This window comes from Poecilia latipinna, unplaced genomic scaffold (assembly GCF_001443285.1).
Source record: "Poecilia latipinna isolate Pla-1442-1.1 unplaced genomic scaffold, P_latipinna-1.0 Scaffold4163, whole genome shotgun sequence".
Lineage (NCBI taxonomy): Eukaryota > Metazoa > Chordata > Actinopteri > Cyprinodontiformes > Poeciliidae > Poecilia > Poecilia latipinna.
This window is the reverse complement of record NW_015116779.1, coordinates 14,135-29,583: the sequence shown is the minus strand read 5'-3', so window position 1 is coordinate 29,583 and position 15,449 is coordinate 14,135. Positions and strand designations below refer to the sequence as shown.

The 15,449-nt window shown below is 41.0% G+C and overlaps 1 protein-coding gene across 2 annotated transcripts in view; it reads right to left on the bottom strand.

The window, feature by feature from the left end:
• Positions 1–53: 53 nt before the first annotated feature.
• LOC106942288 (rho guanine nucleotide exchange factor 15-like) overlaps positions 54–15,449 on the bottom strand; it is a 22,984-nt gene continuing 7,588 nt past the window's right edge. The window contains exons 2-15 of one of the 2 annotated variants that reach the window (XM_015025533.1): positions 13,952–14,407; positions 8,189–9,313; positions 8,062–8,104; positions 7,760–7,806; positions 6,965–7,239; positions 5,918–6,078; positions 5,658–5,810; positions 5,404–5,533; positions 4,022–4,096; positions 3,741–3,833; positions 3,508–3,662; positions 1,758–1,922; positions 532–614; positions 54–442 (exon numbers count right to left, since the gene is read on the bottom strand). In XM_015025533.1, coding sequence (XP_014881019.1) covers positions 288–442; positions 532–614; positions 1,758–1,922; positions 3,508–3,662; positions 3,741–3,833; positions 4,022–4,096; positions 5,404–5,533; positions 5,658–5,810; positions 5,918–6,078; positions 6,965–7,239; positions 7,760–7,806; positions 8,062–8,104; positions 8,189–9,313; positions 13,952–14,336 — 3,045 coding nt within the window. In that variant the 5' untranslated portion in view covers positions 14,337–14,407 and the 3' untranslated portion in view covers positions 54–287. The remainder of the gene's footprint in view (positions 443–531; positions 615–1,757; positions 1,923–3,507; positions 3,663–3,740; positions 3,834–4,021; positions 4,097–5,403; positions 5,534–5,657; positions 5,811–5,917; positions 6,079–6,964; positions 7,240–7,759; positions 7,807–8,061; positions 8,105–8,188; positions 9,314–13,951; positions 14,408–15,449) is intronic. The other variant, XM_015025534.1, reaches the window with a different exon arrangement.

Genomic DNA, 15,449 nt, shown 5'->3' with positions numbered 1-15,449 from the left:
GACAAACGGGCTCCTTTCTCCCCGCCCAGGGGTGTAAAAAAAAGGAAAAAAAAAAAAAAAAAAAAACCGGGGAGGGGAAGAACGTGGAAGACAAACGAGGGAAGATTGAAGGTTTTTCTTTTCATGCAAGAAAGTCAAAAAGATTAAACTACTAAAGGAAGGTTTGAGGATTAAGGGGGTGTATACATAAAGTCAAGGAATGGAACAGATAAGTGAAACAAAAGCAAATCTGTTCACTTGATACAATCATTCAACCTATATTTGAATCCCATGCCACAAAAAAAAAATCAAAAGATGTTTTGAAAATTTCTACGATGCATTGTTTGCCGGTTTTTACCCTCGTTGGTTTTGCGGATGACATTGACGATCTCGGTGGGTTCCAGGTTGAGTTCGTCTGCTTGCTGGGCGATGTACTGCTCCACACACTGCACCTGAGGACAATCTGACACACACACACACACACACACACACGACCATAAAGCATGGAACAAGACCAAACACACAGGGTCTGTTTGTCGATGCTGTTCTCACCCCAGTCCTCATAAATCACTTCTTCGTCGACGTCTTCTTTGGTGGTGCTGGGGAAAGCCGCCAACCATCTCTGCATGTCCGACCTGTTGACACAAACGAGCTTTGACTGGACTGAAGCAGAACCTCGTTTTCTCCACCTCCTAATGAAAAGATGAGAGCTTCTGATCTGCTAACATGCAGCGTGTCGGGGTTTACTGACGTTCCTCTTTGGGGGGGCGCTGAATGACTGATAATTGGATTTTCTGTTTTTACGGGGTTAGGTCAGGATTACCAAATTTTTCAAATATCTTTCTTCAAATTCATTACTTAACATTTACTTGGTATTTGTTTAAGTTGTCTTTTACACTGTGACTCGTTTGTTTGCATTTCCTTCCAGAAGCTTCTCAATAGTTTGCTGAAGTTCTGACCCGTTCCTCCCATCAAGACTGGTGGAACTGAGTCAGGTTAGTAGGTCATCTTAGTTTTATATTTTCTGTCTTCCACTAAACATTTACATACTTTATTGCCCTAAAGCAACTTTATGGTATCCTTGGGTTTACCGTCCATTTCAGCCTAAGATTAAAACTTCCTGGTCGATATCTTGATGTTGCTCCAATATTTTCACACGACACTCTTTCCTCATGATGCCATCTGGTTCTTCTTCTTCTCTTCTTGGCTGATTTCAAGTTAGATTTTGATCAGGTAGAAGTTTTATTTTCTCTCCCTGAGACCAACTCACAATTTCCTTGGCTTGTGTGTTTGGGATCATTGTTTTGCTGAGAATCCCTCCCTTCATTTCACCTTCAGGTTCGAAACAACAATGTCTGCGTACATTTCTCAATTAGTTTTTCCCCCCCAAAGTATATGAAGTCTGCTGGATCCAAATGGTCTTTATTGCCTCTTAAAGCTCTGAATCCAGCTGTAGTCAATCCTGTGTGAAAGTTTTCCTTCCACTCAACTTCCCCAGATATGCTTTGATAGCAGAAAACTTCTTTAGCAATGACCTTCTGTGGCTTTACCTTCCATGGATAAGCCATAATATAACATGTTTTAAAAAATATATCATTTTTATTCATTTTTTCTGAGAATTATGATTTTTAATTATCTGTATGAGCTAATATGAGCTATAAACCTAAGAGAAACACTTGCGATACATGGTTTTACGTGATAAACCTGAATAATATACGAGTTTCAGTTTTTAAATCTCATTACTAAATTAAAACTTATTGAGATTCGCTTTGACTCACTTGGTCGGGGCTTTGAGGAGCCGCTCCATTGTGCGTCCCTGGTGGTTTTCCAGTATGATGAGGTTGAAACAGTTCTCGTAGGTCGCGCCACCAAAACATTCATCCAAAGGCTGAGCCTGCACCAGAGATCGATGAGTGTGGTCCATCACCACATAACGGTCTGAGCTGTTCACAACGAACCAGAACCAGAGAGCAGAGCTCGGTCAACGGCAAACAAACAGCTGGAGGGAGGTTTAACTGGTTACACAAAAATGTATCCAGGGGGCATTCCAAAAAAAAAAAACACAATAAGCAAAACAAACAGATGTGTCACATGCATGAACTGTACGGGTGTCTCTTCTCTTAAATGTCTTTGACAACGTTTCCCGTTACATTTGAGGAAGTATCGAGTCAATTCATGAGTGGTGACAGAAAATCGAAGGCATGCGGTGGTTTTATTCTTCACAGGTGAAATGTCATGACGGCAACATGACTAGGGGAAAAACAACGGGAGAAATCTCCCAACCGAGCATACTGGAGCGGAGCCAAAGAAAAAAACTTTAGTTCAGACCGTTTTCAGCCTTCTGTTAGACCAGCAGTACAGCAACAAAGGTGGCAAAACATTCCTCAAGTGATGAGTGTAAGTGATAAGCTTGTTTTCACTTGGATGGTTCCACATGCTGTATAAAAAGGCAAAGCAATTATAAAAATGTTTGAAATCAAATCTTCCATTGTTAATATTTTACTACATGACAAAATAATTTAAGAAAACACATCAAATTCAGAAATTTAAAGACATTTTGGACAGGATTTATTTAGAACTGCGTGACCTGAATCAAATGTCATGGATTTCCTTGAACAAGTTTTCACAATTACTACTGCTGGAGTTCTGGTCATTTCCTCCTGACAGAACTGTTGCAACGAGTTTATATTGATGCATGCCCAGCTCTTCTCAACAGGACAGAGATCAGGCTTTGTGGTGGCCTCGTCAAAACACTCCGTTATCTGTAAGCCACTTTGTAACTGAATTGCTGGTGTGCTTCGAGTCATGTGAAATATTTAGTATTTCCACTGAAGTTCTTCCTTTATGATGCCATTGATTTGTTAAATGTGTCATTCCCTATTAAAGGAAAACAAATGCAACATAATTGTACTTTCCATTTAGGGTGGTGGGTGACGCTTTATTTGACGGGGTGTGCATAAGGCAGACAGGTTATGTTTATGACAGTTTCATGTCATGCAGACGAGAGTCTTTATGAATGTTTATAACTGTCATGACGCGTCAATCGGCAAATAATGACACTTTTAAAGCAAAGATGCTTTAAAAGTTGCATTAAAAGTCCATTAAAAGTGCCAACTTTGTATGATTTTGTAAATAACGACAATTTAATGCAAAGTTGGCATTTTTAATGGACTTTTAATGCAACTTTTAAAGCAACTTTGCATTAAAAGTGTCATTATTTACCGAATGACACTTCATGACAACAGTTATAAACATTCATAAACACTCCTTCATGTTCATGACAGGTGTTATGTCAGGTTTATGACAGTGTCATGTCAGTCTTATGTACAGCCCGTCAAAGTGTTACCGGATCAGGTTCTCAAGCTTGCTAGCTTGCGCTTTTTCCTCCAAATGTAAACATGGTTAGATAGAGAGAAAAAATTGAGGTGCGTCTTTTTATAGTGCATGTAGGCTTTTGGTTTCAGTGGTAAATAGTATTTTTTTTAATGCATCATAGATAATGTTTCTTCAACAGCTTTTCTACGTTACCCTTTCTTGATGGTAATTAGTAGGTGGTCGTTAAAAAGGAAGAGGTAAACCGGAGAGAACTTGGCCCTCATGTTCACAAAGGTTTTTGATTTCGACATTTCTTGCAGCTCTCCCTTCTTCTCCAGAAATCGAGTCTCAGAGATTATCGGGATGGCCTGGCGAGGACAGAATGCAGTTTAAACTCTTCATAACTAATAGACGGACATATCAAAGGCGTCCCGGTCTGGGCTTACCCTGAACTTGTCAAACTCGAGCATCTTTGAGATTTCAATCAGCTCTTCCATCTGCCTCATCTTTCCTACGTCTCTGTTGCAACAATCAATAATCTGTGTGCGATCAAGAGGGAAATAAAGAGTCGAAATGCTTATTTTGCTTTTTTAAACAACTCCCTCTGCCACTTTAAATCATTCCTCACTCGGCAGGAAATCCGTACCCAACACAATATAAGATCTCCAGTTATGTAAAGCAGCGGCCATGTATGTGGAGGGGAAAGTGAAGAGTGAGGGCTGTTTACCTTAGAGACGGAGGTCAGAGCCTTAGAGGCCGTCTGCTCCTCTGGCGTTCCCTCTTTTGTTCTCTTCAAGATGTTCTGAAACCACAAACAAGCTTTTATCTAAGCAGCTCGTTCTTTTCCATGCGGATCCTAAACAGGTCGCAGGGTGGAGGTGAGGCGACTCGTCAGGAAGCAGCAAGGATTACTCTGGAGTGATGGCATTCCTTACAGTCACACAGCAAGATGAACTCAGACTACCGGCGGTTAAAGGAAATAAACAGAAACCGAAAAGGATCACTCTGCTCTGAATGTGCTGACAGAAAATATTTAAAGCTTTTGAGAACTAATTGTTTGAATTCTTCAGTTCACCGCCTGAACCAGAGGCCTGTATAGATATATATGTCTAAGCAAGCCTGTTTAGAATTATGTATCAACTATACAGGTCATCATAATCATCACACTTAAAACATTTGGTACACATATGAGCAAAATATGTGGTTTTTACACAATTACTTGCAAAAGTTTTAAACCACCCATCATTTTTTTTTTTTACACTTTGAACCCAACGAACAAGCCTTCCTGCTGACGTCTAAATAGTCTCGATTATTTTCAGGTGGGTTTTTTTTTGTGACTTTTAAGGCTACTTCACTCTCTGGGAACAGGAAAAAACGCCAGAGCTGGTAAACCAGCTACATCAGATAAATGGTAAGTCATGTCTTCGAAAACTAAGGCAACAATGTGCAGCAAATACCTGACACAGAACCTGAAGTCCTACATAACTTCATCACATACTGTAAACTCACTGGTCACATTATCATCTGCGGTATGCTAAGCTTTCAGCTAACACCCCTGAGTTATCTTTGATATTTCTATAGATTTATCTAGATAATATGAGTTTGTGAAGAGGTCTACTCTCCCACGTTCTTCTGTTATATTCTTCAATATTCGACTACTACATATTTACTTTAATAGTGTTCTCTTGATCGACTTTTATAAGTGCATTTATTTTCCCTTAGAATAAAGGTTTACAACACCAACAACAGGGTGCCAGAGCCTGTTGTTGGTGTGTTATTAAATAAGTGAATGCCTCTCTAGTTACTGTGATAAATGCAACATTATCAGAAACCCGTGATTTCCAGGTTTCTATCATGTGCTCCAGACTCAGCCGATGACTCTGGTAGGTTGCCATTTTTAATTTAAATCTGAAACAAAGTTAAAAAGCACACAGATTTTTTTTCTTTTAGCGACAGCTACAAATGTAGCTCTTTGTGTTCTAGACAATCTTTTAGATTGTGATCATTTTATGGCGCATATATTGCTTAAAGTTCAAAGTGTGAGCAAAACTCAGTCTTCCACCATTTTTTTCTGTCTTTAAAATCCAAACCCGGCATGACGCTGCCCACCTCAATGAGCATCTTTATGCGCGTTATCCGCTGGAAGGGCAGCAGCAGGAAGGAGATGAAGGGCAGCCGCTGACACTGAGGCAGCTCCTGAAGGCGGTTGATGACTGCGGCGAACTGTTCATTACTCTTCCTGTAGGTATGCAGAAAATCAGATTACATGGCATCAGCCTTAGTATTCCTGCAAGTCAGCCTGATTTACTGGCAGTCCAAAACAGCTGCTGAACGTTTCTGGTAATGTGAAAGTTGTTTCTTACATGAGTCGACTGTAGGTCTTTTCCTGGTAGGTCTGGTTGCGGACATAGTCGATGTAGGTGGAGAAGTTGTGCTGGGCGTGGTAGTGGAGGATGTTGCATATGTCTGGGAAAACGATCTCCTTGAATATGTGCTCTTCCAGGTCTTTCAGGAACCTGCAGCAAATGGTTTCATGAAACGCCTCCGGATAAGAGAAGAGCTCCAGCTGCCTCAGGAGTCGCTTTCTTTCTTTTCTGTGTCTCTCGTGGTGTTGACCTCTCACCTCTCGCTGACCTCGCGGACCTTCAGGATGTTGGAGAACAGGGTTTTCCTGTCACTGATAATGATCGTGTCTGTCAGCTCCCGGTTTTCCATGAAGTGCTCAGTCAGAACGTAGAGGGACCGCAGGTAGGAAGACTCGGAGGTCAGGACCTCAAACATGCTCTGCCAAGAAGAGTCAAAGTCAAACACTGAAACTTGGAACAGGGTTACATTACTTCTTCAGTCCTGTTTATGTTTCCAAGAACTGCCAAACATCCTGTGCTTAACTGATCCTTCCACAGAAATGTCACCAATAAGTGAGCAAATATTTCAATATATTATAATATCATATCAACAACTTATTTCAAAAAGTAAAGTGTTTTAAAAAAGTGTTTTATAAAAGTTTTCTGCGTGATTCACTGACTTCCCTAACCCCATTAAGACCATTAGAAACTGTACAAAAATGTAAAATCGCAAATAAGTTGCATAAATTTATCTGTTGACAAATTGGGTTGTCAACAGAGGAGCGCTAATGGCTAAGATGTACATCATCCAGCCAACCGGTGATAAATTAGAAATTACCCACAATAGACGCAAAAAAAAAGCTAGCTAGCTTTACCTGGCTAGTTAGCAAGGGTATATTAGCAGCTAAGGACCGTTAGCCGTAACCACCTCAAGTCACAGACGATGTCTCTGTGCCAAGCAAATTTTTGCCTCACAGCAAAGCTCCATGAGGAAAAAAAAAAAAAGAAAACTACATAGAAAATTTAAGACCTGTGAGTAACAAATTTAAGACATTTTAAGGTTTTAATTTTAGATAAATTAATTTAAGATGTTGTAAGACCTATTAAGGATGCAGATACCTGTTATATGGATTCATTACACACAAAGTGTCATGTGTTATATCATGGTATAAACAGTCATGGGAAATACTGCTCATTTGACAGTCGCCGACACTCAAAGCACAGACAGTGCTAAAACATGAAAAGTGTGAGGACACGAGTATCACTTTTAGACTATGACTTGCAGGTAATACTTTGTCTGCTTTCAGCGTGTTTGTCCTCCTCACCTCCTGGTACTTGATCTGGTCAACAGTGAGCTGGTCCAGCAGTCCACTGTCCCGTACGGTCGGCAGTTGCTGCCACAAGGTGGTTTGACTCACTGCGGGCACAGGGCTCCCTCTGGCTACAAAGTTCTCATTTGACTTTCCAGATGTTTTTTCTCTGAAGCGCGCCGCAAATTCCATAGCGTAGTCCATGCTGGTTTTGCTGATGTTTCGGATTACGGTCTGTCGATGAATCTCCTTTTGGATTGCGAAGTCGCTGTACGTTTGGTACAGAGGCCCTGAGGTGAGACAAATCCACGTTTTAGAAAGATTTTAGTTTGTCCCCAGCATGCATTGTTGCAAAGACAAGATTAAGAAAAGAACAATTAAAAAGCAACAATTACTTTATTTATATTCAAACACAACACAAGTGATAGCGAGGTGTATTTTTTTCTACACGCAGCTTGCAAAATGTAAACGAAAATAAAATAGTCAGATTGGAAGGAGAGCATCTGTGAACACCAATTTTTTAAGTCTCGCTATAGATTTCATATTGGAGTTAGGTCTGGACTTTGACTAGGCCTTACTACCGCATGAAAATGCTTTGATCTAAACTACTGTAAACCATAAAATCCAAATAAAATGAACCATTGAATAGGATGTGACTCATTGTGCCAGGCTGTTGTTTATTTGCACACAGATACAACCAGAAGCAGTTGCTTTGCAGACTTGCTTTTGACCAGACGTGCTTTCAGCTCCACTTGCAACTTGGATCACTTGTGTTAATAGTGATACTTTACTGATGTATCTGAGCCTTACCATCTGTCAGGCACAACTTGAATGACAAATTCCTTCTGACTGGAGACCTGAAACAGGAAACACAAAGTGATACGTGAACAGTTATCACAGCTACTTTTCCTTCTGTGGGGAACAGTTGGATTTGTGACATTGTGTGTTGTCATCACCTGTTGTTGCTTAGAAAAATGACGATGTAGGTCAGAAATGATTTGCTGCCAATTGCAGTCTGTTCACATGGACTAGTTATAGAGAGGCTACTATGGAAAATTGACTTTTGAGTTTTATATCATGTTATAATGTTATTCCTGATATTAACAACTTACCGGTCTGTGTCTTCTTTCTCTCCATCTCTTTTATTTTCTTCTTCTATTGTAACAAAAAAGCAAGCATTGGTTCAGATAATGAGCAATTCAGCACAGGAGGAGATTCTGATCTCGCTTAAGTACAAACCTGACAAGTTGACGGACTGCATCGAGACGCTGCTGGCCCTCCTGGAGTGGGTCTTCGGTGGAGCCGGTGGGGGTCTGCAAGGAAGCAGAGGGCTGCTTGGAGGAGACGTTTTGGGGGGTTGTGGTCTGGCCCGACTGATTATGAGGTTGCTGCTATAGACTGGAGAGCCGTTCACAGGAACCCTCGGTAGTAGAGGAGGTGGTTCTGTTGGGTTCTCAAGCTCAGGTGTAGCGTCCGAGGGGCCGTGGGCAGGTTTCTCCCGTCGAGCTGGGTAGTGGACTCTTATTTGAGGAACTTCGTGCAAGTCATTCCTAGAAGATGAGAGTTTTCTAGCGCCCTCATCAGCGTCAGGTAGCTGGAGCTCGTAGATGCTACCCTCCTCGTCATCTTCTGGGGGTTGGCTTGGGACCGGTGAAGGCTGAGGATTTTTTTGAGGTGAAGGCTGACAGCGAGCAACGGCAGCCAGAGGACTGTGGTCTGAAAGTTTTTTCAGACCCCCAGCCAGCGCAATTTCCAGAGACTGATGGAACTGTGACTTAGGTGTTTTCACATCTCTTGGCCCATTCTTCCCCTTCCCTTCATTTTCTCCCTCTTTAATCTTCTCACCAACCTTTCCACCATGTGCTCCATCAGCTTCCACAGGATGCAGCACATCCTGTGGAAGCTGATGTTCTCCATCTGCTGCATTCACTTCCACCTCCTTCGGCTGTTCAGCTTCTGTCTCTTCTCCCTGATCATCCCTCTTTTTCTCTGAGTCATTTTTTTCCACCTTATCCTCTGCTGCCTTCAGCTCCCCCTCCTTCTTCTGTGCTGGTAATTCAGACTCATATTCTTCTTCCTGTCCTCCAACTTCCTGCTCTCCTCTTTGCACCGCCTCTATTTGATTGGCTTTCTGTACCGTCACATCTTTCTCTTCTCTCCGCTCTTCCCCGTTGGTCTGACCCTCCCCGCCTGGAGAGTCTTCATCTACAGGCACCCATATGAGCATCATGCCGGGTCTCTTTAGGTGACATATGCAGGTGCAGGTTTTGTTGCAGCAGCGACTGAGAGGAGTGTATAGCAGGTCCTCTGCATTTGCTTCAGGCGCTCCTGTCCCCTGATCCTCCACCTCCTTCCCATCAGGTGCTGGAGACACACAAGAGGTACAACTTCATTTTTGACTGGTTTCATGCCATCTTAACCCCCTCCATCTTTGACATTTTTTAATTAGCTTCATGCATTTCATCACTACAGTTTCTTGGAAAAGTATTCATACCTTTTAAACCTTTTTTATATCTTCTAACCACAAGCTTCAACGTATTTTATCAGAATTCATTCAAAGAGACCAAGACAAAGTAATGCATAATTGACAAGTGGAAAGATTTGCGTTCAGCTGTCTAGCAGGAAAAGCTTTTAGTGTACTTACAGCTGCAAGTGTTTCGGGAGACGGCATCTAGACACTGAACTCTTTTCACTACTCTTTACAAAACAGTTCAAGCTCAGATTGGATGAAGAGCGTCTGTGAAAATCTATTTTTAAAGTCTCGCCACAGATTCTAAATGGGATTTAGCTCTAGAAAAGCATCTCCAAAGCATGATGCTGCTACCACCGTGTTTTATTGTAGTGATAGTGTGTTCAGAGAGCTAGTGATGTACAGAGTCAGTTTTCTGCCACACATAACATGTTTCATATAGGAAAAGGAGCAGGTTTGTGGAGGGCACCACTAACCTTTTGGCTGCTTCTCTGGCCAATGCCCTCAGCAGGGCATCGGTCAGGTTTTCTACCCAGTTTAGGTAGAAAACCATGTCCTTGTAGGTTTAGTGCACACTTTTTCCATTTTAACGTGATTTGCTCAACAGTACTCTGAGTTGTTAGACGCTTGGGATGTTGTTAAAGTATATATTTTCCAGGCACACAGTGCCACTTTATAGATAGGTTTAGGTGTTATAAAAATGTAGCATAAACCAAACATTGACTTTAAAGGAATTTGATTTCGCAATTTGGCTCCTTGAATTGGGTCACTGTCTCTTTAAGAAGCTCTTGCTCTTTCTGACACTTCAGCACGCCATCTCAGCAGCGCTCCTCCATGAAGCCGTTTACAAGCCGGTCTTAGGCGCGTTGGAGAGAAAAGCTTAGCATACTCGAAGCTGTGTGAGGCGTTTTGAAAATAGGTGGCGCTTTGTGGGAGCAACTATTTAGGCTCCCATGAATGGTTGCCACGGGAGATTAAAACATTCATCCAACATGCATGGAAGAATCAAGGCAAGGAATAACATTATAACATGATATAAAGCTAAAAAAGGACAATTTACATAACTTCCACATTTTTAACAAAAATCCAACACTGCTATAAACTTCTCTAGAGTTTTATTTCTGCCCTGCTTGGTGAGTGTATTGGTCTTCAAGACGCTTCGTGATAAACTGATGTCCTCTAACAAACTTCTGAGGCCTTCACAGAGCACCTGGATTTATACTGAGAATAAAAAGGTGACTTTTTGTTAGACTGGATTTTATTCAGGAGTTCCAGAGTAGAAATCAGAAATCAGCAGCACACCTTTAAGTTTTTAATTGAAAAATAAGCCGTGCATCATTCTCCTTCCACTTCACTATTCTGCACAGATTTGTGTTGATCTACCACTCAATCTATGCATTGAGGTCTGTGGTTGTATTGTGTTATGTAATGCTGAAGGCCATGAATGCATTTGCAAGTATGTGCAAATAAAGTGGTGTTGTACGTGATTCTCATTAATTGGAATAGTTGGAGGATTCCTGGAAAAATCGCTAATGCAGGTCAGAAAGTCAACATGAAAACAACAATAAGAGGAAGAAAAAAAATTATAAAAAGCTGATTGCGTTTCCTCCCCTGGCTATTTCCTACAGTTCCTGCACCGAAACAATTAAATATTTTTAGGTCAGCGGAGCCAGGGGCTTCCTCCTCCCAGTGGGACATGTGTGCCACTCCGCCTCTGGAAGCCATCCTGAAGGCACGTGGCACATGTCCAAAACCTTTAAACTGGTTCATTTAAAAGGATAAGAAGAGCAGCAGCTCCTCCACTAGACTCCTCCCAAACAGCTGAGCTCTTTCACGTACAACTCACACATAAAACCGAAGGCGAGGGCTGGAATGTGGATCAGCGGCTTTACCTTTATGTTTTAGCTGTGTAGCTTCTTCTCTACTGAACAGAGCCAGTTGGTTGGCCACCTTTTTTGCAAAGACAGGTCATGCTAGATAGAAAATCTCATCCGTTAGTGCAGTAATACTTTGAACGTAAAATAATTTAGTTTAAATCTACATGCAGAGCGACAGAAAAGATCCAAAAAGAAGAAAAGATATCCATGAGCTGCAGTTCTAGTACTCAATAGGAGGATATATTTACAAACGCAGTCACTAAACTGATATTTTGATTTTTTTTTTAACAAGGACTTTCCCAGAGAACCACAGGAAAATATGTCCTTTGACATACTGGACATGGCCAGTATGTCCTTAGCATTTGACATACTGGACATTTCCCGTCCAGTACTTTCAGCTCATCTGAACTTTTTGGCTTTAAAATTTAGAAACAGCATCCAACAGAATGGAGAGGAATCATCCTTCAGCTACTCTTTTATCAATTCACCTAAAGAAATTGTAGCCCACAGGGTCATAGTGAGCAGGCTGGTAGTAATAAAGTGCCTGAAGATTCAGTTTAAATTAAAATTGGTTCTTGCAGTAAGAACTGTCTGTCCATGCATCCTCAATTTAAAAAAATACTTTATTTATCCCAAAGGGAAATTAAATGTTGTCGTAACTCGTATTATTCAAGGATCTTCAAAGCGTTCTTGTGGATCACGATGCCACAGGTAGGAAGGATCTCCAGTAGCAGCAAGTCTTGCAACGACTCCTAAAAGGCTTCTGACTGAAGTCATTGTTGCTATATGATGATCTAATCCCTGTGATGACTAACAGCTCAGTTCAGGGCAGCAGAAATTGAGCCGTTAGTATTTCACAGTAGCAAGTCCTGAATGACGCCATTGGTTGTTTGGGAGCACTGCTAATCCAAGTCATTTCCTCTTGCCACTCCTATTTAAATTTCTCTCTGGCGGGATGGTTTAAGAAGCATTATAGAGTCAATGGTTTCAACTTCCTCTTCTGTTTCTACATCCATCAAGTTTAATTTTCAGCACCTCTGGGATTTGGGGTCATAGGTTAGGTGTTATAAGTTTTTGAGATAATAATCAGCTACTCCCAGTTGTAAAAATGACAAAAACAAAACAAAAAAACAAGAATATATCAGAGCTAACTGAGCTACTCCAACATGCTGTCACCATTAGATCAATTTATTACACTTGGTAATTAATTAATTTACTCCATGGATCCCTCAAGTTTAGGAGACATTTTATTTGTGAGAATGAGCCAGAAGATTTCAGTGGCTTATGACAAAAATTATTCCTCCCACAATCGTCAGGCAATTGAGGGAAAATCAGTGATAATGAAGGCAATCATTAAAAAAAATAATAATTTGAAAGACCTTAAGAAAACTTAAAGAATTGTTGATTAGCACAATGTAAGAGAACATGAGAGTCGAGTCGACTTGAGACGTGTTCTCAGCTTGGCACATAACCTCAGGTTATCTTAATTTTTTATTTTCTTACAGTGTATAATAAGAGATCCTTTTCTTATATCAGGGCAAAGGTGATCCATGAAACATCATGTGACCTTTTAATGAACCTCAGCGAAAATAAAACAATTATATAACAATTGTTTCACTTTACCAAGATGAGATCATTAAATATCCACTTCCTCCACTGGAATGCGCACACGAATTTCATTGAATGCCATGCGCCAAAAACCCGAGTCTTAAATATTTGTAGTTCTCAGGAGCGGAAGGAGACTCTGCTGCTCCTGTCTCATGTCAGTCAGTGGTGCTGGCACAGAACAGCTGAGCTGACTGACCTGTTTACAGCTGTCAGAGCAGAAAAGAGGAGGGTGCCAAACCTGTCTGTCAGCTCCCTGACTCTACTGTACATTAGACTGCTAACTGCTCCTCCATGCTTCCCGCTGCATGTGTATAAAAAACTACAATCGTGTCACCATGTCTTCAGCTAGTTTTTGTGCATTTTATTCTATATTTCAGCTTATTTAGCTTTTTTGTGTATTAAAAGTTGCACACAAAAAAGTGTTGCATACTGTCAGGCATATCTGAACAGAAATAAGAGTCTTGAAAGAGTAAATTAAACTTTTTCTATTCAAATTTATTTTGAGCATGGGTTTAAAACGAGCCTGAGTTCAGAGTTCAATGTGAAACCACTACCAGCTCAGGCTGAACTACAAGTTGTGTTTGAACCAGTTGGAAGATACAGGAACTGAGAATCACATGGGGACATCACATGAAGAAAATATGCAGATTTTGTGGTCTGATCCTTGCAGTAAAGACCAAATGTTTGATGATTAAAAAAGCAGGTTGATCCTTGATCCTACGTTGTTACTGATGGTTTTGGTTAGTGCAACACGTTGCACAGAGGAAAAGTTTGTTGGTTAAGAAGATAGAGGAAGAGCCTAAACCAACGGAAATGTTTTTTTTTTGTTTTGTTTTTTAGAACAGGTGACCTGGGTGTCCTGGAACAAAACTAAAACTGGCATTGATATGCTTTAGCTCACTCACAACTTCATTTCAGTCTTCAGGTATTTCCAGAAAGAAAGGACCTCCCTACCTGGCCAACAGATTTCTAGCTTGCACTGAACAAAACAAGGGGCTAACATAAAATAACCCCATTTTGAATCACAGACTTGATCGGCTGCCGTACCTGATCGTCGTTTGTAAATGTTCATGCCTTCGCTCTCCTCTCCTATGCTCTCCGTTTGTCTCTGCGGGAAGCGGCTCCTCTTCTTGGGCAGCGGCGGCGGCGCCTCGGGTTGGGGGGCGTTGCTGTCAGGTTTGGGTCTCGTCTCAGGTGGTTTTTTCACCTGCGTACTTGGCGAAAGTTCTGCAGCACCATTCGTCAGCTGCTCTCCTGCTGCTTCGCTGGAGTCCTGCATGGAGAACCTTTTTGCTATTTTCTTGACCTTTCCCTGCGTCGAGCCTCCGCCCTCAGGTGAAGGTGAGGTCCTGTGTAGCAATCGAGGAGGGATTTCTGGTTTTGGTTTGACCTCTGGCTTGAGGGGCGACGCAGATCGTTCCTGGACAGACATCGCAGCTGACGGTTGCTTTCTGTTTCAGGAAAGAGTCAGAGGACTGGAAAGCGTGGGAATTTCATCATCACCTGATGAAAGAAAAAGACAAAATGGAACATTTAATGAGTGTCTTAAGCAACTTTTTACAGCAGGGCAGTAAATGACTCATTACTCAGCGACATCAGGATGTCATCCTGGATTCAGACTTTGAACTCTGAGCTATAAATCTGGCTAAGGAAGAGCTCAGGATCTGCTCTGCATGACATCTAGTCCTTTCCACTGAACACCCATTTTAAACCCATGATAAAGTCAAAGCAGGTCAACTGGGTATTGATTAGTCTGTTTGCATTGCTACATCTTGTGACGTTTTCATCGTCTCTGATTCAGATTCTTTTATATTCTTCTGAAACTTCTTTCAACGTTAATTATTTACAGATGAAAGCACTGCATTAATTATTCATTTACTACTTTATAGCCCTGTAGTTTCAGCAGCATCAGGGAAAAAAATACTGATCAGCAATATTACACTGCAAAAAAAAAAAAATCTTACCAAGTATTTTTGGTATAGTTTCTAGTGGAAATACCTTGAATACATTTGAAACAAAACAAAACTAATTTACAAGTAACTTTTCAGCGCTAGAGGTTTGGTTTTAAGTGAATAATTTCTTAATATGGATGAAAAAGTGCCAACTATATCAATATCAGACTAGGATAACCAGAGTAAATACAACATGCTGTTTTAAATTTGAATAAAGCTACAGTATTCAATCAGCTGGATGCAATGTGAACTTATAACTTCCTTCTGAAGTTTCATCACCTTTGCAGATGCCATCAAGGATTTATGATAACTGGTGATGAGTCTTTTACGTCGCTGTGGAGAAATTTTAGCTTACTCTCCTTTACAGATTGCATGCAAATTAAAAAGAAAAAAACACTGAAACAACTTGAGAGTTTTCAAGCATCTTTCAGGTCCTACTAGCATCTCAGTTGCTATTAAGTCCAGGCTTTTACTAGGCCTCTCCGAAACCTTAGTTGTTTTTCAGCCATTCAGAGATGGACATGCTGGTATGCATGAGATAATCGTACTATCGTTCGACAGATTAAATGCTCCTTTTGAAAAAAAAAAAAAAA